The 23,367-nt window shown below is 42.8% G+C and overlaps 3 protein-coding genes across 9 annotated transcripts; 2 read left to right on the top strand and 1 right to left on the bottom strand.

Moving 5' to 3' along the window:
• Positions 1-542: 542 nt before the first annotated feature.
• On the bottom strand, positions 543-9,037 carry LOC112258770 (ADP-ribosylation factor-binding protein GGA1). 2 transcript variants are annotated; one of them, XM_024433327.2, is made up of 18 exons: positions 8,958-9,037; positions 8,722-8,869; positions 8,048-8,132; positions 7,370-7,445; positions 7,135-7,233; positions 6,920-7,043; positions 6,733-6,833; positions 6,508-6,588; positions 6,039-6,176; positions 5,830-5,911; positions 5,603-5,716; positions 5,329-5,469; positions 5,176-5,252; positions 2,355-2,545; positions 1,861-2,066; positions 1,602-1,771; positions 1,400-1,510; positions 543-1,276 (listed from the first exon to the last, which is right to left on the bottom strand). In XM_024433327.2, the coding sequence occupies exons 2-18, from the start codon at positions 8,786-8,788 to the stop codon at positions 1,166-1,168; spliced, it is 1,974 nt and encodes a 657-aa protein (XP_024289095.1). In that variant the 5' UTR covers positions 8,789-8,869; positions 8,958-9,037; the 3' UTR covers positions 543-1,165. The 2 variants fall into 2 exon arrangements, with proteins under 2 accessions (XP_024289095.1, XP_024289094.1); XM_024433326.2 differs by having other exon boundaries at positions 8,722-9,012.
• A 3,413-nt stretch (positions 9,038-12,450) lies between these two features.
• On the top strand, positions 12,451-16,926 carry LOC112258771 (MICAL-like protein 1). Of its 5 annotated transcripts, XM_024433334.2 has the most exons (11): positions 12,451-12,586; positions 12,694-13,237; positions 13,456-13,498; positions 13,624-14,752; positions 15,055-15,155; positions 15,256-15,382; positions 15,513-15,603; positions 15,753-15,823; positions 15,977-16,073; positions 16,184-16,222; positions 16,358-16,926. In XM_024433334.2, the coding sequence occupies exons 6-11, from the start codon at positions 15,316-15,318 to the stop codon at positions 16,437-16,439; spliced, it is 447 nt and encodes a 148-aa protein (XP_024289102.1). In that variant the 5' UTR covers positions 12,451-12,586; positions 12,694-13,237; positions 13,456-13,498; positions 13,624-14,752; positions 15,055-15,155; positions 15,256-15,315; the 3' UTR covers positions 16,440-16,926. The 5 variants fall into 5 exon arrangements, with proteins under 5 accessions (XP_024289102.1, XP_042183482.1, XP_042183484.1 ...); XM_042327548.1 differs by having other exon boundaries at positions 15,055-15,382; XM_042327550.1 differs by having other exon boundaries at positions 15,058-15,382.
• Positions 16,927-17,294: 368 nt separating this feature from the next.
• LOC112258772 (DNA-directed RNA polymerases I, II, and III subunit RPABC2) lies at positions 17,295-19,775 on the top strand. Of its 2 annotated transcripts, none has more exons than XM_024433335.2 (5): positions 17,295-17,453; positions 17,709-17,778; positions 18,053-18,183; positions 18,944-19,015; positions 19,134-19,775. In XM_024433335.2, the coding sequence occupies exons 1-5, from the start codon at positions 17,434-17,436 to the stop codon at positions 19,222-19,224; spliced, it is 384 nt and encodes a 127-aa protein (XP_024289103.1). In that variant the 5' UTR covers positions 17,295-17,433; the 3' UTR covers positions 19,225-19,775. The 2 variants fall into 2 exon arrangements, with proteins under 2 accessions (XP_024289103.1, XP_024289104.1); XM_024433336.2 differs by having other exon boundaries at positions 18,056-18,183.
• Positions 19,776-23,367: the final 3,592 nt, after the last annotated feature.

Raw genomic sequence — 23,367 nt, forward strand, 5'->3', positions numbered from 1 at the left:
CTCTGTAGCTGAACCATATTTCATTTCTGTTTCATGGTCTTGGGATATTGTTTCTCTATTGAACTCTGTAAACCAGTCACACATGCTGGTTTCTTCCTAGTGTAGGGGTGTATCGGTTTGTGCTTGGCTGCTGCTCTGTCCTTTCCACCTGTAGTTGAATCATTCTAGTATGTAGACAAGACCGACCTGTAAAATCACATTTTTACTGTCTGGTTTTGTTTTTCAAGTTTCAATAAAGCTTTTGAATGTGTGTCTTAACATTTTGTTTCTGTACTCCAACTAGTGCTCTTAAAACTACCATTGTGTGAATGAGCTTGGTTAAGATTGTCAGACTCCTACATCTTAATGACAAGAACAGTTTAAACCCCAAGAAAAATAACTTTGCAAATGTACATGAGTTGTATTGGAGATGCCTGGTGGAATGTGCTTGGGAGACTCGAGGATTTGAGGAAAGAGTGTTTGTCAAGTTGTCTTGCTGAATCCTTCATCTTTAAAACAGATCATCTATGAAGCAGCGAGGAGTAAAAGACTCATACCCAAACTCAATGTCTGAAAAGATTTATGGATCAAACGAGTAACAGGTAAAACCAACAAACCCTCAAGGGACTTGATAGTGAAAACAATCCTTAAATAGGCACAAATGGCAGATTAAATAGGACTTCAGTGTTAGAATGTCTAATTCTACATGGCAAGGATATCAGGCAAACCGTTCTCCGTGCAGAAGGAGAGGAAGAATGATCCTTCATTATCACAGTAAGCAAACCTGGGCGCATGGTAGGGTAAACGCACCGCCAACCGTAATTCAGCAGGGCATTCAACAGCTATATAAAAAACAAAGACTCAAAGATAAAAGATGAGCCTTCCCCAAAACCTCCCAAAAGGCCCATTGCATGAAAGGAGAAACAGTGTAAATTCAATGAATGAAGGACAACTTATTTGTTAAAAACAAGACATGGCAGTGACAGTACTATTGCACAGCAGACAGTGTATGTTTGAAAGCAGCCAAATAAAGTTCTGTAAAGCTGCAGAGGACATTCCTCCAAAGCATAAAGCAAACACACCGTTGTGATTGGCTAAGCAAGGTAATCAATAGAAATAGAAGCATTTTTATAAAGGTTTATGCCGTGTCTGAGTGAGATGCCAAATCATGTCAATCTGTTGAATGTTAAAGATTGCCCCATGTGTCTGAAGGTGGAAACTGTGCTACAACTCCTCTTTCATCATGGTCTTCCTCTCCTAGCGTGAAGGTTAGCTTGTATTGCAACTGCACCTTCTCCTGGAAAAGAGAATTGAGGGTTTCAGAAATCTATTTGGCTTCATAGTTTATAATTACAAGAAAATGTTGGGGATGCCACAGGTACATAACAGGCCTTAAATGAATGTCTACACAGTCTAGTACCTTGTGAGGGTTGGCCAGCAGCAGGATCTGTGTGATGGCAGCAGGTGGGAGGATTGGGTTGAAGGCTGGAAGCTCTGTTTCTGATGGGGGCTGTAGCTTCACTCTCATTGTCTACAACAGAGGACAGAGGTCATGATGTCAACCCTACACTGATCATGGAACTGAAGGTGAAAAAGGCATGTTAAGAGAGAAGAGGTCTTACGTCAGGGACAAAGGCCTGGAAGAGGATGTTGCTGACTGGAACCGGGGCAGAGGAGAGCATGGAGATGATCACCACCAGCACATCAGCAAGAGAGGGCAGAGAGTCACGTGCAAAGTGGAAGAGCACCCGCAAACTGTGGCTATCAAACACCGTCACAGGCAACAGGCTGCCTGGTTACATCAAAGAGTTTAAAACACTGTTCAAATGTGATGCACTATTAGCATAGCAAGTAGATAATACAAATATTATAGATACTTACTGGGCTTAATGGACTCAAGCGGCACAAAAACATCTGTCAGGATCATTTCTATAGGGGGAATGACTGTGTGAACCGGAGAGGTGTCCAACAACCTATCACCGAGGAGAGCCACCGGGTGCTCAGGGGAGAAGGCCGGGATAAGACTTGGATTAGTTCCAGATTTGTTCTGGAGATCTCGTAGAGTAGGTTTGAACGGAGGCTTGTCCCTGAAAATAGATAAAGGTACTACATAAAAGGTTGAATAATGTTGCTGAGTGTCTGTCATGTTGTTCTAACAAGTTGGCATGGTCAGCACCCCATGATCCTTCATATATGATTTCGCTTCTTCATATATTGTTTTGCTTCTACAGCACTTGGAGTGACTTCAAATCATAATGAACAGTGGTCCATCAATACTGTACTAAGCAGCAACATAACTGGCAGACTAACACAAATACTTGACACAAACATCACCTGCGGTGTAAAACCATCCCATAGTGAAGGGTTATAGTTACCATTTGACCTGCAGGCCCTCTGGAGGTAGGGACTGCTGCAGCAGTGTCTTCCCCAGCTGATCCAACTCATCTAAGGCTGAGCTTCCAGACGTGGCTCCAGTAGAAAGAGGCTGGGTGTAGGGGAGCGGATCTGGACTCAGTAGTACACTAGGCGCAGCTGGGATATCAGGAATATCCACACTGTCGGAAGACTGTAGCAAAGAAAGTGACACCATGTGTAAGACACAGACGTGACACTTGTTGTTAAGGTATAAATCATGAACCTGCCTAAGTAATGGCAATCAAATCGTATTGTCATATACACATGGCTGGCAGATGTTAATGCAAATGTAGCAAAATGCTTGTGCTTCTAGTTCCGACCATGCAGTAATATCTAACAAGTAATCTAACCTAACAATTTCACAACAACTACCTTATACACACACAAGTGTAAAGGAATGAATAAGAATATGTACATAAAAGTATATGAATGAGTGATGGCCGAACGGCATAGGCAAGATGCAGTAGATGGTATAGAGTACAGTATATACATATGAGATGAGTAATGTAGGGTTTGTAAACATTATATAAAGTGGCATTGTTTAAAGTGAATAGTGATACATTTATTACATCCAATTTTTAATGATTAAAGTGGCTAGAGATTTGAGTCAGTATGTTGGCAGCAGACACTCAATGTTAGTGATGGCTGTTTAACTGTCTGATGGCCTTGAGATTGAAAAACAGCTTCTATCTCTTGGTCCCAGCTTTGATGCACCTGTACTGACCTCGCCTTCTGGATGATAGCGGGGTAAACAGGCAGTGGCTCGGGTGGTTGTTGTCCTTGATGATCTTTTTGGCCTTCCTGTGACATCGGGTGGTGTAGGTGTCCTGGAGGGCAGGTAGTTTGTCTCCAGTGATGCGTTGTGCAGACCTCACTACCCTCTGGAGAGCCTTGCAGTTGTGGGCGGAGCAATTTCCGTACCAAGTGGTGATACAGCCCAACAGTATGCTCTCGATTGTGCATCTGTAAAAGTGTGTGAGTGTTTTTGGTGACAAGCTAAATTTCTTCTGCCTCCTTAGGTTAAAGAGGCGCTCTTGCGCCTTCTTCACCACGCTGTCTGTGTGGGTGGACCATTTCAGTTTGTCCGTGATGTGCACGCCGAGGAACTTTAAAAAAATGTTCCACCTTCTCCACTACTGTCTCTGCGATGTCGATAGGGGGCTGTTCTCTCTGCTGTTTTCTGAAGTCCACGATCATCTCCTTTGTTTTGTTGACGTTGAGTGAGAGGTTATTTTCCTGACACCACTCTGAGGGCCCTCACTTCCTCCCTGTAGGCTGTCTTGTCGTTGTTGGTAATCAAGCCTACCACTGTAATGTCATCTGCACACTTGATAATTGAGTTGGAGGTGTGCATGGCCACGCAGTCATGGGTGAACAGGGAGTACAGGAGAGGGCTGAGAACGCATCCTTGTGGGGTCCCAGTGTTGAGGATCAGCGGGGTGGAGATGTTGTTTTCTATCCTCACCACCTGGGGGCGGCCCGTCAGAAAGTCCAGGACACAGTTGCACAGGGCGGGGTCGAGACCCAGGATCTCGAGCTTAATGACGAGTTTGGAGGGTACTATGGCATTAAATGCTGAGCTGTAGTCGATGAACAGCATTCTTACATAGGTATTCCTCTTGTCCAGATGGGTTAGGGCAGTGTGCAGTGTGATTGCGATTGTATCGTCTGTGGACCTATTGGGGCAGTAAGCAAATTGGAGTGGGTCTAGGGTGTCAGGTAGGGTGGAGGTGATATGATCCTTGACTAGTCTCTCAAAGCACATCATGATGACGGAAGTGAGTGCTACGGGGCGACAGTCATTTAGCGCAGTTACCTTAGCTTTCTTGGGAACAGAAACAATGGTGACCCTCTTGAAGCATGTGGGAACAGCAGACTGGGATAGGGATTAATTGAATATGTCCGTAAACACACCAGCCAGCTGGTATGCGCATGCTTGAGGACGCGGCTAGTGATGCCGTCTGGGCCGGCAGCCTTGCAAGGGTTAACACGTTTAAATGTTTTACTCACGTTGGCCACGGAAAAGCAGAGACCACAGGCTTTGGTAGCGGGCCGTGTCAGTGGCAGTGAATTGTCCTCAAAGCGAGCAAAGAAGTTGTTGTTCAGTTTTGCGGGAATGCTGCCATCAATCCAAGGTTTCTGGTTGGGGAAGGTTTTAATAGTCGCCATGGGTACAACATCACCGATGCACTTGCTAATAAACTCGCTCACCGAATCAGCGTATACATCAATGTTGTTGTTTGACGCTATCCGGAACATATCCCAGTCCATGTGATCGAAGCAATCTTGAAGCGTGGAATCAGATTGGCCGGACCAGCGTTGAACAGACCTGAGCACGGGCGTTTCTTGTTTTAGTTTCTGTCTATAGGCTGGGAGAAACAAAATGGAGTCGTGGTCAGATTTGCCGAAAGGAGGGCGAGGGATGGCTTTGTATGTGTTGAGAAAGTTAGAGTAACAATGATCCAGAATTTTTCCAGCCCGGGTCACGCATTCAACATCTGACGAGCCTTGTTTTCAGATTAGCCTTGTTAAAATCCCCAGCTACAATAAATGCAGAATAAGGATATGTGGTTTACATAGAGTCCAATGAAGTTCTTTCAGGGCCGTCGGGGTGTCTGCTTGGGGGGGGGTTGTTGTACACGAGTGTGATTATAGTCGAAGAGAATTCTCTTAGTAGAGAAGCTAAAAAGGGACTCAATAATGGATTTGGTGTTACCTGTTAATATTATGCATTGTCTCGCATCATGTCTCCCTGTGTGAAGTGCTCAGTTCTCCCCTCACCTGGAAAGAGTCCCAGGTGGTAGAGTCCTCAGGCTGGGAGGCCGGGTTGGAGGTGTGGGGGGTCCCCTCACTCAAACCTAGGAAAGATAGGCACAAAGTTACCCACAATTAACACACACAACATGGAAGTAGCAGAGGTCTTGGAAGACTTACCCAGTGACATTAGCTCATCATCAAGGAGACTGATGCCCATCTCCTGGGAGGGAGCATTTAGGCTGTCTGTTGGAGTGGGGAATTCTGGTGACGGAGGTGACGTGTCCAATCCCGATAGATCAAGTAGCGCCACACTACTTCCTGGAGGAGATAAGTATTACAGTGAGAGGAAATCTTTAGCCCATGCATGTAATCATATACTCTAGTCCCCTACTACCAAGCTTGTGTCAAGTGACCCTATCCATGCATGTGTCATTGACCCATTGTTGCTCACCTGTGAGCCTTTGTGTATTAGCTGAGTTGTTCCCGTTCACCACCTCTCCCTTCACCTGCTGCCTGTACAGGTTGATGACCTGAGTCAGGCTATCGTTGGCCTGGAGGATCTCCGCTGCCCGCCCACACACACACACACACAATTGTAATATACTGTATATTGTCACCCACACATTCTTCTCTCTCTGTGTACCATACACTAAACACATTGAGTGTCTAAAATCTCACCCAGAGCCTCATCATTGTCCTCTGTATCACTGGCCAGTCTGAACAATGTGGGTCTCATCTTCTCACAGCGCTGGTACAAGTCCTAAACACACAAATACACACTATCAAATGTCTGTATCTGCATGCAGTGCTTTGTATACATCATATATAGGTGATGCTGTTATGGCACTGTGGGAGGTGTCTCTGGCTTGTGTAAAGGTGCCACAGACCTGGATGAGCTCTGCATTGCTCTGTGGGTTGGTGGTCCAGTCATAGTCCTCCAGCAGCTGAGTCAGTAGGCTGACACTCTCATTCACATCCTGGATGGCGTTCACACGCTTGGACAACTTCTCTGCCTGCTTCTGGTCCTGAGACACAGGTCAGGAAGAAGAAACCAGGGAGGGAGGAGGGGGAAGAAATGTATCCGTTGTCCCTAAACTAAAGGAGTCATGAAAGCACTGAATGATTCTGACAAGGAGACCACCCCTCAGGGCAGAGTGCCCACTTTCTCACTCAGTCCCCGTACATGACAGTATAGTACTAAAGCACTTAGGCATTCAGTTTCCCATACTAACACACACACACACACCAGATAATACAGTTCACACTGTGATGTACATCTCTGTATTACTGTAATGAAACAGCCTATAGATCTACATTATTCATACATTTAGGCGAGCTTGAGAAAAGAGACTGTACCTCCTGCACCATTTCCTGGATCAGTTTGTTGGCTGCTTTCAGGTCCTCAGGTTGAGTGCTGTTCAACAGGCGAGTCAGTGTCTACCAAGACACCAGGGAGGAGGAAGAATTTAAAGTTAGGGAGAGGGCTGGTAAATGGAGTGGAGAATGCATGGTGAATCACATTTGTAATGCAAAATTTGAAGAAACAAAATAGTATGTTTCTTTTGTTTAACAATGCCTTACCTTTGACTTCTCCTCATCCTCAAATATGGCATTTTTTGGTCTCGGAGGTGGAAGCAGGAGGAGTTTGTCAGCTGGAAGAACTGGGTCCTGTTTGACAATGCCTGTTTAAAAAAAAAAACATTAACAACAACTGTGCGTTCATCACTATCATAGATACACTGAAGTCACCAAGTGTAGAACAGCTCACCCTGTTTTTTAAGCATCTCGTAGGCATCAGCGATCTTTGCCTCGTCAGGCAGCCCCAGTGTCCAACTATAGATGAGCTCCAACACCTTCTTCTTCACTGGCTCTGGAGCCCGGCTGCCGAGGTACTGAGGGAGAGAGCAGGAGCATGCTGAGTGAGAGCTTATCCAATTTTAACATACTTGCTCAGTGAAAGGCAGAGACAGAGACAATCATTACCTTTGGAGAGACCACTTTGATGAGCTCGTTGAGGAAGCGAAACTTGCCCACCTCACTGTGGAACCTTTCCCCACAGCTCTTCATGCACGTCTCCAGCACCTGGTTGTACACACATTACAAGTGAGTCAAACAATTAAGTTATTCAATATGAATGTAGGCACACACACTAGACAGAAGGCTGTCAATTGTATTGGCTATGATTCCTATTACAACACACTGCCATCACTTAACTCACCACGAGTGCCTGCATGGCCTCCCACTCCTGAGGGGATTGGATCTTGTGAGCCAGTAGCCTGGTGGCCAGCTGGGGTCTGAAATGGAACATAAAGAGTTTGATGTGGCTGAATTTGGCAGCAAATCTATCTACCATTGACTATTGTATGACATGCAATTGTACCTCTCCCTCTACTCTAGACAACCCCATGTTTTTTTTATTGAATGACACAGATGTCAGCACAGGGTCAGTATTAGAAATCTTAAAATGTGGAATATGAAGAAATCACTGCCCCATTTCCTGGTTGCAAAAATTCTAATAGTTTACCTAATTTCAGTTTGTGTGGTAAAACAAGCAATGTATAGTGTAGAGAATCATTGTACCATCTAAACCTCTTAAATATATTATAAATAACTACAAATACAGTATTTTCAGCTGTATGAAGCTGGTGTGCAAAACCAAAAGTAAGATGCAAAAATGAAAATTATGAATGGGACGCATAGAAAAAATCTACCGCTTCTTAGACTTGTTTTCAATGAGAATGACTGATCTAGAACTCACATTCCTATGTGAATTTGAACATAGCCCAAAAAGTTCCATATTGCAGCTTTAAGTAACAAGCATGTACTCAGTACAGCTACTCCTGAGAGGTGAAAACATAGTGCTAAGACGTGTACATGTCATGAGACACTGACATACCCCTCCAAATCATTGTTGAGCTGGTCACAGAAGGCCTGGATGCTGTCCCAATCTGTATCTCTGTTTAGTGGGTTTGTGGCCTTGTCTAATGGGAGAATGAAGGAAATTAAGAAAAGGGGAAGTAAAGGTTCATCTGAATATTTTTCGATAGTGACACATATCCATGTTTAATTCAGGGAACTGTCAAAAATGGAGATGAACATCAATCAATTCTGTTGCAGAACTGTTTAGAAAACAGATAATAGCAAGTACTTTAGCCTTCCAACAGTACTTTGGACACGACTTTGTAAGGGACTCCAACTCTCCCACTGACCGAGTGAGCTAGGCTTCCTGCATTTGACAGCACACTGTCACATAGTTAAGCGTAACGTCACTGGCAGGATATGAATTCACGATAGGTGGCTTGCTGGTTCCCGTATCTAGCAAGAGTTTGATGATTCTCTCTAGTCTAGATAGATTCCCAGAACCATCTGGATAGCTAGTTAGCTCACGTTAGCTTTACAGCTGGCTAGCTTGCCGTTTATGAGAGGTCTAACGTTACAGTCCCTCTCAATTTGCACCTTGATTTTGCTTAAACTGTCATCCCGGTCGACTGCAACACGGTTATTTTTCCAAGGATGCATGCTCCAATAGCTCTCTATACAACCTAAATAACTTTTTTTTTAAAGACTTACTGATACGTGCCTCCAAACTGCCCGTGTCAGGCGGCGCCGCCATCACTACGGGAATTCTCTTTACCATGAACGTGTCTCGCGAGGAACAACTTTGAGAGCACCCTTTCTCACCTCCCCGACAGCGATGGGTAGATGATGGCAGCTGGCACTGTCGCATAGAATATAAAACACAGAAAAAAGGTTATCATACTTTCTAATGAACCTTCTCGATCATACTGTAGTTGTTTATTGCAAACCTGTGCAGACAGTGCAAGCAGTTTCAGATTTCTACCGGTTTTCTCTACCCTCTAGCGGCACAACGGTGTACTGCTGTACATGTGTGTAGACAGTGCAGTTACGGTGTAGTACAGTAACGGGTTTGTTTTGGTGTTTATTCTGTGTGATCAACTCTTCGGGATAGTACATTATCTCGGAAAGCCACGATCGCTAAACAACGTAACACATTTATTAAAATGTAACCCAAAAGTGATTCGAACGAAAAAAATACTTGAGTGAAGAGATTTATTGTTGTGGTAATATTTTACAGCAAATCAACCCGCGAAAGTTGACGTTGCTCGCTATTTTCTACTTCAAGGATCTACTTCGCTGAGATTATAGAATTTTGGGGAACAACACATTGGAAGCAAGTTACAGTGAAGTCACATAGGTTTTCTCAGTAAAAACAATGTTGAACTTAGTTTGACTTGGTCGACAAAATATAACCAACAAGCTAACGTAGCTAGTGGGTGTGCTAAACAGTTTTGAATGTCCAGGATCTGACCGGTTGAGGTTGAAGTGGTTGTTGACTTTCTCAATTTAACATGGGAGAATGAAATTCTATCATGGGGACATTGAAAGCTTTACAAGAATGGTGTGGCATAAAATGCGAAAATTACCCCAATGTGGAGATAAGGAACATGTCTTCTTCATTCAGAGATGGATTGGCGTTTTGTGCCATTATCCACAAACACCGACCTGTTTTGATGTAAGTATATAAAATAAATTAGAATAGGAATGTGAACTCTCTTGTGAGCTTCCCCATCCTCTCCACTACTTTGGGCCATCACTGGCACCCAGTCTCCCACATAATCCTACCTCTGTAGCTCTGCCCCAGTCAGTGTGTTGTATGTGAGTACATTGTTGATAGTAGGCCTATAGGACGGACGCACAGTCGGACTCAGTTCCTGCCTGTCCTTAGGCTGATCCAGAGCTGCTGGCAAACTCTAATCTGTAGCTGTAGCAGGGACCTGAATCCTGTCACAGTGGATTTGTCTGCCCTGATACATGGAACCACAGCATGGCCTAAGCTCCAAGTTAACTCTTCTTAATCTTCCTCTCTATCTTTTCCTCTCCCCCCTCCATTCTTTAATGGAAATGTCTCTAATGTTAAACATGTAAAGTGTGGTGTGCCGCAGGGCAGCTCTCTTGGCCCTGTACTTTTTTCTATTTTTACTAATGATCTGTCACTGGCATTAAACAAAGCCTGTGTGTCTATGTACACGGATGATTGAACCCTTCATGCGTCAGCAACCGCAGCTAGTGAAATCACTGGAACCCTGAACAGAGATCTGCAGTCAGTTTTAGAATGGTTGGCCAGTTATAAACTAGTCCGGAACATCTCTAAAACTAAGAGCATTGTATCTGGTACAAATCACTCCATAAATTCTAGACCTCAGCTGAATCTGATAATGAATAATGTGGTTGTTGAGCAAGTTGAAGGGACTCAATTACTTGGAGTTACCTTGGATTGTAAACTGTCATGGTCAAAACATATTGATTCAATGGTTGAGAAGGTGGGGAGAGGTCTGTCCGCAATAAAGAGATGTTCTGCTTTTTTACACCACACTCCACATAGCAAGTCCTGCAGGCTCTAGTTTTATCTTATCTTGATTATTGCCCAGTCATATGGTCAGGTTCTGCAAAGAAGGACCTAGAAAAACTGCAGCTGGCCCAGAACAGAGCAGCACATCTTGCTCTAAACTGTAGACTGGCAGTCTCTCTTGGCTAAAGAAGAGGAGAGACACTTTCTTGTATTCATAAGAAACATTGTGTTGAAAATGACAAATTGTTTACATAGTTGACTTACACACAGCACTGACACACACACTTACCCCACCAGACATGCCACCAGGGGTCTTTTCACAGTTCCCAAATCCATAACATATTCAAGAATACGTACAGTATTATATAGTGCCACGATTGCATGGGAGAATGAAATGTCCTTCCATCACAGATTGTTCAAGTGTTTCCTGTGTTTCTCTAAAACAGCAAACCTGTTTTAAAAAAACAACAACAGATAAAGCACCACCTCACAACACCTCTCCTCTATTTGACTTAGATATTGTGTATGTAGGCTGTGTGTGACATTTTACATAGTTCTGTCCTTCTTATTCAACCTGGCAAGTCAGTTAAGAACAAATTCTTATTTTCAATGACAGCCTAGGAACAGTGGGTTAACTGCCTGTTCAGGGGCAGAACGACAGATTTGTACCTTGTCAGCTCGGGGGTTTGAACTTGCAACCTTCCGGTTACTAGTCCAACGCTCTAACCACTATGCTACGCTGCCGCCCCTTGAGCTGTTCTTGTCTATTAATGTTCTGTATTGTATAATATTTCATGTTTTGTGTGGACCCCAGGAAGATAGCAGCAGCTAATGGGGATCCTAATAAAATACCCAATCCCCTCTTCATTACATCCCAATGTTGTTGGTCAAATTATTATTAAGGGGTCTGTGATGGCCCATCATTTGTATCACATAGTACTATTCTGATTTTGCTCCAGAGACTTCAACTCCTCTCCAAAGAATGTTTATGAAAACAACCATCTGGTGAGTTTTACATACAGTGCCTTGCGAAAGTATTCGGCCCCCTTGAACTTTGCGACCTTTTGCCACATTTCAGGCTTCAAACATAAAGATATAAAACTGTATTTTTTTGTGAAGAATCAACAACAAGTGGGACACAATCATGAAGTGGAACGACATTTATTGGATATTTCAAACTTTTTAACAAATCAAAAACTGAAAAATTTGTGCAAAAATAGTTTTATATCTTTGTTTGAAGCCTGAAATGTGGCAAAAGGTCGCAAAGTTCAAGGGGGCCGAATACTTTCGCAAGGCACTGTAATTATGTTTTACATGCATAACTGTCAATGCACATTTTATGTTCATACATTGCACTACATCTGTTTATATTGTTCTAACTGTCTGCCGTTTTTCATTATTGATCCCTGTCTCCTACCAGGCATTTGAGGTCGCACAGTCAAAGCTGGGCATCCCTGCATTGCTGGATGCTAAGGACATGGTGTCCACAGAGGTGCCAGACCGGCTAAGGTGTCATCACTTATCTCTCCCATTACCACCACTGCTTCAACAAGAAGTCTCATGGTGTGTGGCTAAATTGTGTCATAGTCAAAACAGCACATGGTTGGTTCCACCTGTCTTTGTTTGTCAAATGTGTGTGTATTCAAAGTGGTCATTTTTACTAAGCAGCCGGTCCAGCCAGTTTGAAGACGCCATATGTCGCAGAGTGCTCCAGTCACTCCCAGACACAACCTGACTCTCTTGGAGGTTTGCAGCCTGCCAAGGTAATGTAATAAAGTTATGAAGCCATTTTTATTTGAATTTTGTATAATTTTTTTATTACTTAATCTCAACTCAAAGTTATTTATCTCAATCTCCTCTTTCATCCCAAATTCTCACATTTCTTCCTCTTTACTGTTGCCATTGGCTGACCTCCCCTGCTCAACAGTCAAGGACAGAGGAGCGATCCAACAGTGGCAGGCCATGCAGCGTTTGTGCCTCCTGCATGAAGCACGTCCACCTGGTGCAGAGACATCTCACTGAGGGGAAACTCTACCACCGGCACTTAGCCGGCAGCTGCTTCAGGTAACACCACTGCTCAGAAGGCAACGCTAGTTTATCCTTATCTGCAGACAGTGAAATATAATCTGTGATTTGTGTCCCTCTCATGTCATCCTGTGTTTCTCTTTCAGATACAGTGTGTGCAGCAGCACTCTCTTACCAGGGTCTTACAAAGAGGAGTGCAGTTGGCTACTTGGTCTGCACCCACCACTTGACAGCCAGTCAAAATGCCCTCCCCGACTACAGTAAACAAACTGGATCATTAGAGAATCTGCCCAAATTAGATGAGCAGGAGGTGACACTATCTCAAGGTGGATTTACAGACAACCCCGATCTCTCTGATTTTATTAGAAAAACAGACTCAGGTGAGACAGTTATTTCTGGAAGAGGAGAGAAAGAAACGGGGAGGTGAGAGAAAGACAAGGCATGACACACTTAAGAAGCCAAGGCCACCCTGTCCTCCAAAGCCCACTGTAGAAGAGGGAAAGCTTGAAGAAGCAGGGACACGGCCCATTCAGACAACAGAAACTGTCACTGTAACACCAGACAGCGGTTCGGCTTCTGCAAGCCCTGGACGGCCAGTTCCTGCACCCAGACGGGTGTTAGACTCTACCCCTCCTCGTCCTGCACCCAGAACCCGTCCACCTAAAGCCATGGACAGCCCCCCTGTTTCTGGTGAGTAAGACAAAGCCATGGACAGCCCCCCTGTTTCTGGTGAGTAAGACAAAGCCACCCACTCCAGCTTCTCAATTCTGACCTCACTTTACGACTGTATGAAGAGTGTCATTATTATCAGAATATTTCAGTACACTCAATTCTGTGTAGACTCCCCATCTTCTCCTCATTTCAAACATATCCACTAAATGTTTCTCTGTCCATCTCCCTCTCTGCAGGTTACACAGTTGATAATAAAACTTTACCCAATCGTTCTCGGAGGTAAGTTTGACATAACACATTATGTATCAGACATAACACATTATGTATCAGACATAACACATTATGTAACTTTGAGTAGAATTGTCCAATTAATGGCTATTTATTTCTTTAACTTTTGACATCAGGTTTGGCCAACCCAGTGGGCCCTGTAAACTCAAAGACCCACTGTGGCTGGAGCTTGTCATGCCAGGGCCCTGGCCAAAGCTGCCCCCTGCCCCACCCCCTAGTATGCCCAAGCCCCCACGCTCAGGCTCTATAACCTCCCTCAGAGGCAGTTGGTACAGAGCGCGAGAACCCCCTCCCAACCCCTTTGGGGAGTTTGAGGATGAGGAGGCTGATGATGATTACACCGGGGAAGAGAACACAATGAGTGGTGCTGAAGGCCAAGCACAGCCCTCAATGGTAACCAGCCAGACATGGTGTGGTACCAGTCAGTTAGCTGAAGTAGCCAGCTCACATTGCCAAGCTCATTTAGAGGACACATCCAGAGAAGTTGACAAGTCTAGTATTGCTGGAGCGGATGACGCAGTAAATTCCCTGAAATTGCTAATGCACCAAATGTAGAAAGTTTAGCTGAAGCAGGATGCTCACTTGCTGTATCTAATTTAGCAGAAGAACCTTGTTCAATTGCTATATCTGAGTCAGTGTGATAGCTAACATGGCTGAAGCAGCTGGCGCACTTGATGTATGTAATTTAGCAGATGTTGGAGAATCAACCAACTTGTCCAAAGCAGCTAGTTCACTTGGTTTGTCTAATTTGACTGAAGCTAAAACCACAAGTTCATCTTACTTGGCTGAGGCTGCTAGTTCCCTTGATGTATCTAATCTAGCTGAAGTAGCCAGATCACAGTGTATTTGGTCTAGCTGGAGCTAGTGGGTTAGGCGGTTTAGTTGGAGCAATTAGTGCACCTAACATATCTAATTTAACTGAAGAAGCTAGTTCATATGGTGTTTCTGAAGCTTCTGCCGGTTCACTTAGTGTGTCTAATTTAGCTGGAGCTGATAGCATATGCAGTGTAACTGGAGCACCAAAGTGCTCTTGGCAAATCAGATGTAGCCCAGAGCCTCTCTTTGCCCAAAAGTGTGTCTGTGCCAGCAATCTCCACTAGTTCAGCCTGTACTTGAAGCCACCCCCCACCAACCTTGTCAACCAATGGAGCAGCAGCCAGTCCCTCCCTGCTCAGACCCCCATCGCTCCCTAGTGTGTCTGAAGTGAGGGACTCTGGCCAGGTGCCCACCCCCTCTCACAGTAAGGTATAATGCTGCTCTTTAGTCTCCACTGATATCTATGTCACAGCTCAACCTGCCCAAAATACAGGACATATAAGCTTGTATTACACAACACATATATGCAAAGATATCAGGTTAAGTGAGTTTCAGACTGAAACTATTTTCCAACATGTTTAACATAAAAGACATGTTTTTCTAAGATTCCTGCATAACAACATCGTCCCTATACTGTAGGTTATAGCCTACTCCAGATAGCTGCTTGGACTGTGTGTGCTTGAATATTACAGCTGTGGATTTCACAGAAATGTCTTCAATCTCCAATTTAGCAGGTATGTAAGGAGAACCCTTTTAATCGTAAAGTCTCCCCCTCTGAGTCCCCAAATCCAAGCCTGCCCCTGGACATGGCTTCCCCGTCATCAAGAGGAAGGTGAGAGGATATCTCAGTATAATGAAATGAACCCATTATCCAGTGTTTTCTCCCAATCAGAACAGTCCCCTAGTACACATGCATGTCTCCTGAGATGCAGACAGACACCTATGTCTCAGTGGAGGAGCTGCAGGTGGAGCTGGAGGAGCTGGAGAAACGAATGGACAGGCTGGAGCTGAGAGGGGTGGAGATGGAGAGACTCTTGAGAGACTGCCAGAATGGAGAGTGTCTGTAGTTGCACGTGTCTGTAGTGTGCTTATTATTAACATCCAAGTCATTCTTTCAGTTATCATATAAAGTGTTGTTACAGATGAATTGTTATTGAGAAGACTCGTGTCGTCCACCTGTTTGTTTCAGACCAGGAAGAGGAGGACATGTTGGTGGACTGGTTCACTCTAATACATGAGAAACACATGCTTGTGCGCAGGGACGCAGAGCTGGTATACATGTAAGTGCACTGACCTGAAATGATATCAAAGCAAGACAGCTCCTTCATAACACCTTTATTATCTCTGCTTCTTTTATCATTCCCAACATATGGACGGTGTTGTAAATTAAATATTTATGGACCTGATGTATTTGTATGTGCACTCCAAGGGCCAAGCAACAGAATTTAGAGGAGAGACAGGCAGACGTGGAATATGAACTGAGATGTCTCAACAAAGTGGGTGAGTGGCCAGTCTTCACACGACCCTCCCTCCAGTATCTACTACTCCTCAGCAATTATCAGTCTGCTATTATTAATTATGTGTTATGTGTTGTTATTTGACTAATCTAATTGTTTGTCTCTCCTCATCTCCTCAATCATCATCCCCCCCCAGAGTGTGAGTGGAGTAAGGATGACCATTATAGGGACCAGCAGTTGATGGAGGAGCTTGTCACCAAGCTCATCAACAGCTTGGATCAGGACAGGCAAAGGTGCAGGAAACACTCATAGATGAATACCGACGGCCATTGATTCAGACAAATTTCATTAAGCAGATAATTGATGCTCTTGCTCATACCTACCAATGGTTTGTATTTTTCAGGGAAGAAGAAGAAGATGCTCTGTTTTCCATGATCAAGAAGAAAGTGTTTATTTTGTTGTCTTTCCTGTTTTCTCATGTCTGTTCACACTCTCATTCCTATTCCCTCAATACTACACATCAGACTCCTTAATTTCTCAGAATTTGATTATGGTATCATTATTTCTCCCTCTTCAGATTTAAAAGAGTCTCGGAAAGACCTGAAGACGTTAAGAGCAAAGTTCAAGCCCATGAAGATGCTGAAGATCCTGAGTCATAAAGACTCTAAGAGCAAAGGCTCTCTAAAGAAGAAGAACTGAGTTGGACTCAGGCTCACCCTATAAGGAAGGAACAAATAGGTCTATATTTGTTAACAAATACACATTGAGCTACAATGTAATGTCTCATAATTGTATAAATGAATGAAGATTTACGGGTAAGAGATGAAGACTCTTGGACTGTGGATGAGAGTGGTTAAGAATTAAGAGAAGCCTCTGATGCAGAGTATATGGATTTTCTTCCCAAGTGAAAAAAATTATCCCCATTATACCTCCCCATTACACTGCACTTTTTGCACAAGATGTGATTGCTCCTGCATTCTGTAAAGCCGTAGTCAGCCTATGATGAGTTGCAGCTTAGAATCATTCACTAATGGGATTTATTTTTGCAGTTCAACTTTGTTAAATTATATTTAATAAAACATTGTACTTTGTATGAACAGAATGCATTTGTATGATCATAATCTTTTGATAATGTTTTAAATGTCATTTTAATGTGTGTTTTTCTACACCTGCCTAATGTATATTTCAAGAAAAAAGTATTTGCTACTCCAGATTGTGGAAATGCTTTCCATTGCCTGTACTGTCTGATTTATTGGGCAAGATCTTTGTGAGATTGAGATTCACACTGTATTCAGATCTTTGTTATTTATGTCTCCCAATGTGGGAATTAACCACTTCTTGATGATAGGTATTTTATCATGCTCAAAGCCACATTATACTTTCTAAAAACAAATACACGTTTAGTTAGTATAATACATTTGGAAAAATAAACCTAAATATATATTTTTAACTATATATATTTTTTTAAATATCTCGTTCATGTGTTAAGCCGCTCTACGGAACTATATAACATGGTGCAGTTGATAGTCTACCAATTAAGTCGACGCACTACGCGACCGGAAGTTGGTTAAACTGTTTATGTCTAGATGTTAACAACAGCGTCTTGAAATTCGCTATAAAAACACTCGTTTAAAAAAAATTAAGTAAGGGAACATGTCCGATAACGAAGGAGAGTAAGTATATAGAATATTATCTACATTTTAATTTTTTTTTTTAAGTACAACGATGTCGCATGTCTTTTTAGACTCAACGTAGGGACCTTCCATGTTCTCTGATTTTATGTCAACGTGGTGACCCAGCGAGAACATGAATCATGTTAACCAATCTATCTGGTTAAATCTATCTGGTTAAATTCGCTCACGTTGCCTCAACTCTCCACTGTTCACGTTTTCGTGTATTATTCTTTACTCCTCTTATTACCTCTGCAGTTTTGATGATGGAGACTTTGATGACGCTGAAGAGGATGAGGGATTGGATGACCTGGAAAATGTTGAAGATGTGAGTTTGCTACATATTTGTTCTTCCTAGTTAGCAAGGTATTAACTCTTAAAGTTAATAGTAAGTGTCATTGTATCTGGACAGATTTAAAGTGTTTTAGTGATCTGTCATATTCCTCTGATGCTTTTTATTTCACTACGGTCAATCCATTACTGTCTGTCACCTATTCAATGTTCAACAATTTCATAAATTCAAACTCAATTTATAAAAATTCTCCCAACCTCTTCCTCTTTGCGCTCTCTGTCTGTTTCTTGTTATCCTGACCTGTTACGAGGAGGACCAAGAGAATGTGAAGATCCTGCCTGCAGGGGAGGGGTCGCAGGCTAACCAGAAGAGGATCACAACCCAATACATGACCAAATATGAAAGGGCCAGGGTGCTGGGGACACGTGCCCTCCAGATAGCGTGAGTACACCTCAGCAGTGTTGCAATACGCTAGGAAAGTGAAACCTCCGCTTCTTTCTAGAAATGTCTTTATGCCCTTGACTCCCTGTGAATACGGTCTATTAAAAAGAGCCCGTGTCAAGCCTCTTAGCTGAGAGCTAGTAACCATCTATGGGTTTCTCAAGAACATTTTGGAAGTTAATTAAAATACGATATGGAGATGACCTTTTATCTCTTGCATGGCTGTAATGCATATGTATGATTCCACCCATGTCTTGCCTTTACTCAAGACAGTCATTTGTCTAAAGGTGAATATCAATATTGAAACAGAGAAACTAGGACTCAACTAGCTAAAAAAAATACCATAATACACATGACAACTGACTGCGTTCTAAATGATCAAATACGAAGATAAAGCTAGCTGTTTTGGTACAGAATTACAACAAAACCAACGTGAATCACAACCTTACACCGTAATGTTTGAAGGAGCTTGGTGCCTACAGCATGGCTGACAAGATGTACAACAAAGGGAAAAAATGACAGCAGTGGACACGGAAGATAAATCTCCTCCCACGTGGATGCCATGTTCCCAACATATTACAACAGATGTTTATTTTTGCCACTACTACAGGTACCACTCACCTTGTGCTCTTGCCATATTCTCTACCTCGGGTGTCAACTGCAGGTTTAGTTGGTGAACGGTAATCTGCTGAGTATGTGGCGGAATGTATAGTGTATCTCTGTCATGTTGTCACTATTCATAACTGTCTCTGTGATATAGGATGTGTGCCCCAGTCATGGTGGAGCTGGAGGGAGAGACAGACCCTCTGCAAATTGCCATGAAAGAGCTAAAGTAAGCTATGCTTAATCTTGTTTTTTTTCTAGTTCATGATGGAAGGAGTCTATACAGTTTGATACTTGGAGAGTGCATGTTACTCTTCAGTATATGATTGAGTGTGTGACCGTTACAGGTGCAGGAAGATCCCCATCATCATCCGGCGGTACCTTCCTGATGGCAGTTATGAAGATTGGGGCTGTGACGAGCTCATCATCACAGACTGAGCCAGACCAAACCGGACTGGCAGGGCCAGACCACCTCGCAACCCACTAGGCTGGTGTGAGTGCAAACTTTTGTTCCAGAAAGCATTAACACACCTTATTTAACTAGTCGGGGTCTATTTAAGAATATGATTCATTGATTAGTCAAATCTTGTGTGTTACTGCTTGGCTGGAACAAATGCCTACATACATACTGGTCCTTTGCTATAACCTCACCTGCACTGGGCCAACCAGCTCTACAGGCAACCTGCAGAGTGAAGTCTTCAATTAATAAGACTTTTTGCATTTTAGGCCTGTGACCCCTCCCACTGTATCTCCATTGATTTTGAAAGCATTGAAGCATGTACACTCTATGAAGTGAAAGTAGGGCTTCTAAAAGCTATGTGCTGTTATTACAGCTGTTATTCATAAGGGAGAATTGTAACTCATGTCTACATTTACATTGTGGCAGGAAAAAATGTAATTGTGATTATGAATAGTTTTATGACGTGGAAGAGCAGTTGTGAAATAGCTCTTGTTTTATTGTTGTGATTAAATTGTTTTGTAACAAAGTACTTTTTGTATTTTTCTTACCAACACAATTGACTTATTGCATGCAGGTCTCTGACTGTTTTTATAAAGTTTAAAGCAAAAAAAGTATTTGGAATTTTTTCATGCAGTGTTAATTGCAAAACATCTAATTAAATATCTGCTACAGATGGTGCAACTCACAAATTAATTTGAGTGAATAACTTGCTGAAACAATTTCAACTATGCTCTGAGCAAAATGTCTCTAAATAATCTTCCCAAGAACTGAGATTTCTAAGAGATCTGTGGCATATTTCTGAGATATCAACATCATATGTTTTCTTGGAGGCTGGCTGAAGTACTGAGTCACACTGACATTACCCAAACACAATTATAGACTGAAGGATTGTGTGTTGGGCTGGGTTTTACTGTATCAGTTGTCTTTTACTCTGTACTGTACAAAGCTCTTGCACCTAGATCTTCTGAATTGTACAGATAAAGCACCTATCCAACCCAACACCCCAAATCGCATAGATATGTTTTCACAACAGTCAGTGTTCTTTCTCCAGTTTGAGTTCCACAGTCAAACAACTCGTTTATATTATTGTGAAAGTTGTACCCATACCTCCCAATGATGGACAGATACTGAAACTGACATAGCTCTCACCCTCTTACTTGTTCTATCTGCACACACTCAAACACACCAGCACAGTCAGTTCATTGTTTTAGTGGAAATGGGTTGTTACTGAGGTAACGATTCCTACCCAAGTTTGGGAGAGGGACCCTTGCCCAATTAGCAGATTTGGGTGTAAGGGGCCATGACACCCCAGTCTAGTTTTACTCTAGTCCTTACAGTGGGCTGACATTCTCCTACAGGCCGAAGGAGTAGAAAGAAAGCTGTTGGAAAGAAAAGGAGGGATATTCCCAGGTCAAGCAGGAAGAAAATAGATCTTTGCCTTGGTCAACCAGGGCTGTGCAGTTTCTTGCCTGTCACGCTTTTGATAGGAAGCCATTTCATTTTAGCCTTGTTCAACCATCCACATTTAATTTCTTAACTATATTTAGTGTGATTTAAGAGGTCCACAATGGGGAATTGCATTGGCGGTATCTTTTTTTTGCTTGTCTTTTTGGGTCGCAATGAATTTGGAAGACTCCCTGCCTGAGGATGGCACAGCATATGGGACCCAAGATCTTCACATGACCATTTCCTCAACCACAGAAAAGGGGGCATCGCTAGGGTAGATCCACTCTGATGATGGCGTACGTGCATAATGTCTGGCCTGGGCCTACACTTACCTAACACCCTCCTGTGTTCTCTTGTCTCCCCCATTCACCTCTGCTTGGAAACTTCTGTCCATTTTTATACCCATTCCATGAAACGACAACATTTGAATATCCTGCAGCCTCCCTCTTTTCCTCCATCATATAAGCATTTTGCCCACATCTCTATCTCTCTCTCTCTCCAGTTTTGGAATGTTTTAATCCCATTACAGTCCCAACCTGAGCAGGGAGGGGAGTGTGGGGGTACAGAGACTGTGCAGCCAGTATGAGAGTCTCTTTGTATCCCAGCGAGCTACAGGCCAGGCAGTTATGGGTATGGCTCCCTCATTGCCCCGTTTCCCTCCACTCACTGCTTCCTCTCAATGGCTCTCTTTGTCTTACCAAAGTATCACACAGCCCATTAAATAGAGGGAATTAGAGTCAGGCTTAACCCACAACACACAATCACACACAAGCATGGACATAGGCATACACACACATGATTTAAACTGCTGAAGTGCGTGTAGTGGGACCGGTCAGAGCAGTGGACCATAGTGGGGTTCAGTGTTGTCTGTATGGTGCTGTGTAGCCTGTGCAAAGAACAGCAATTTAATGTTTCTGTGCCTAGAGCTCATGGATGAGGGCTGCCATGGTTTTCAATATTCTGTAATCATACTCCGCCTAACTGAATTAGCCATGATCCATTTGCTGAAATTGCTTTTGTTAAGTGTATGAAACAATGATTGAGTTACTCCAAGCTGTGCATAACTGCTGTTGTTGCATCGCCTAGCCCAAGCCCTAACCCTAGCCTAATTCTGCAATGTGAGGAAAATAAGAAAATAATTCACTTTGGCAAGTAGCATTTATGGTATATTGGAATTCACTGCTTGTTGTCCAGTGTCATCTTACCTTTCTTAAGGCAGCCGGTATAAAAACATTAGTGGAGACAGACCTTTACAAAAGCAGAAAGAATACAGTTTTATTTAGTGTGAGAGGAATTCATTAGTCATCATGTCTCTAAGGTCTTGTTTCCGCTAGTATTTACAGGTTGTTTTGTTCTGCTGGCAACACTTACTGAGAAAACACCAAAACAACAATAACAGTCAAAAGTTTTCAACACGGTGAAGAAAACCTGTTAACAGCTCATAAAAACATAATACCAGCAAATATAAATAATAATTGTTATATTCATAAGAACAAGCAATTCCTAAAGCAAGATGTAGGATTTAAAATGAAATGTCATGTGCTTCTTACACTCAAGACATAATGTACAAAAAATGGCCCAAAAGTAGTTCTGGGCCAAAAGGAAGCACTACCATTATTTAAAATAATATCATTGAAATCACATATATTAGAATAAAATAAACATACAAGGTATTATTTCACATTACAACATGAAGGGGCATCCAACTTTAACTACAGGTATGGTTATTTTGGGGTTGTCTCTTGGTACCTCTCTTTAGAAAATAACCCTTTGGATTGTTGCTATTCTGTTGCAAACAAGGGGTTAGTATTTCATGACATAAAGGCCAGTTTGAGATCTGACCGTCTGTAGACTCGAGAACTCATTCGTGCATGCTATTACTCACTCAATCTCAGGCAACTGTGTTTCTGTGATGGCATTTCAGAAAAGCCATAAACAGGTGGCAAAAATGTTACAACTATCTACAAATCTAACATTTTACACTGAATACGGTACACTGAGTGTACAAAACATTAGGAACACCTTCCTAATATTAAGTTGCAGCCCCTTTTGCCCTCAGAACAGCCTCAATTCACTGGGGCATGGACTACAAGGTGTCGAAAGCATTCCACAGGGATGCTGGCCCATGATGACTCCAATGATTCCCGCAGTTGTGTCAAGTTGGCTGGATGTCCTTTGGATGGTGGACCATTCATGATACACACAGGAAAATGAAACGGTTGAGCATGAAAAACCCAGCAGCGTTGCAGTTCTTCACACATTCAAACCAGGACGCCTGGCACCTAGTACCATACCCCGTTCAAAGGCACTTTAATATTTTGTCTTGCCCATTCACCCTCTGAATGGTACACAGCCCATGTCTCAATTGTCTCAAGGCTTAAAAATCCTTCTTAAACCTGTCTCCTTCCCTTCATCTACACTGATTTGAAGTGTATTTAACAAGTGACATCAATAAGGGATCATCGCTTTCACCTGATCAGTCTATGTCATGGAAAGAGCAGGTGTTCCTAATGTTTTCTACACTCAGTGTATAGACACATTTTGAATGTCAAACCATTCATTAAAATGTGGGGGCAGTGATGCAGACTTTCAGTGTAGTGATGGGAAAACATTGGCAATATAATGACATTAATAGTAAAGATTATAACAATGAAAATAATGTATTATGTCTACTG

Source organism: Oncorhynchus tshawytscha, linkage group LG09 (genome assembly GCF_018296145.1).
Source record: "Oncorhynchus tshawytscha isolate Ot180627B linkage group LG09, Otsh_v2.0, whole genome shotgun sequence".
In the NCBI taxonomy this organism is placed as follows: Eukaryota; Metazoa; Chordata; class Actinopteri; order Salmoniformes; family Salmonidae; genus Oncorhynchus; species Oncorhynchus tshawytscha.

Excerpts from the sequence above, each read along its gene's own strand:
- LOC112258772 (XM_024433335.2), top strand. The coding sequence starts at position 17,434 with ATGTCCGATAACGAAGGAGA. Across the intron at positions 17,779-18,052 it reads ACCTGGAAAATGTTGAAGAT|GAGGACCAAGAGAATGTGAA; the intron begins GTGAGTTTGCTA and ends ACCTGTTACGAG. Across the intron at positions 19,016-19,133 it reads ATTGCCATGAAAGAGCTAAA|GTGCAGGAAGATCCCCATCA; the intron begins GTAAGCTATGCT and ends TGACCGTTACAG.
- LOC112258770 (XM_024433326.2), bottom strand. The coding sequence starts at position 8,878 with ATGCGACAGTGCCAGCTGCCATCATCTACCCATCGCTGTCGGGGAGGT. Across the intron at positions 6,177-6,507 it reads TCCAGGAAATGGTGCAGGAG|GACCAGAAGCAGGCAGAGAA; the intron begins GTACAGTCTCTT and ends CCTGTGTCTCAG. Across the intron at positions 5,253-5,328 it reads TGATGAGCTAATGTCACTGG|GTTTGAGTGAGGGGACCCCC; the intron begins GTAAGTCTTCCA and ends TATCTTTCCTAG.
- LOC112258771 (XM_042327549.1), top strand. The coding sequence starts at position 15,238 with ATGTCTCCTGAGATGCAGACAGACACCTATGTCTCAGTGGAGGAGCTG. Across the intron at positions 15,604-15,752 it reads GACGCAGAGCTGGTATACAT|GGCCAAGCAACAGAATTTAG; the intron begins GTAAGTGCACTG and ends GTGCACTCCAAG. Across the intron at positions 16,223-16,357 it reads CTGTTTTCCATGATCAAGAA|ATTTAAAAGAGTCTCGGAAA; the intron begins GAAAGTGTTTAT and ends CTCCCTCTTCAG.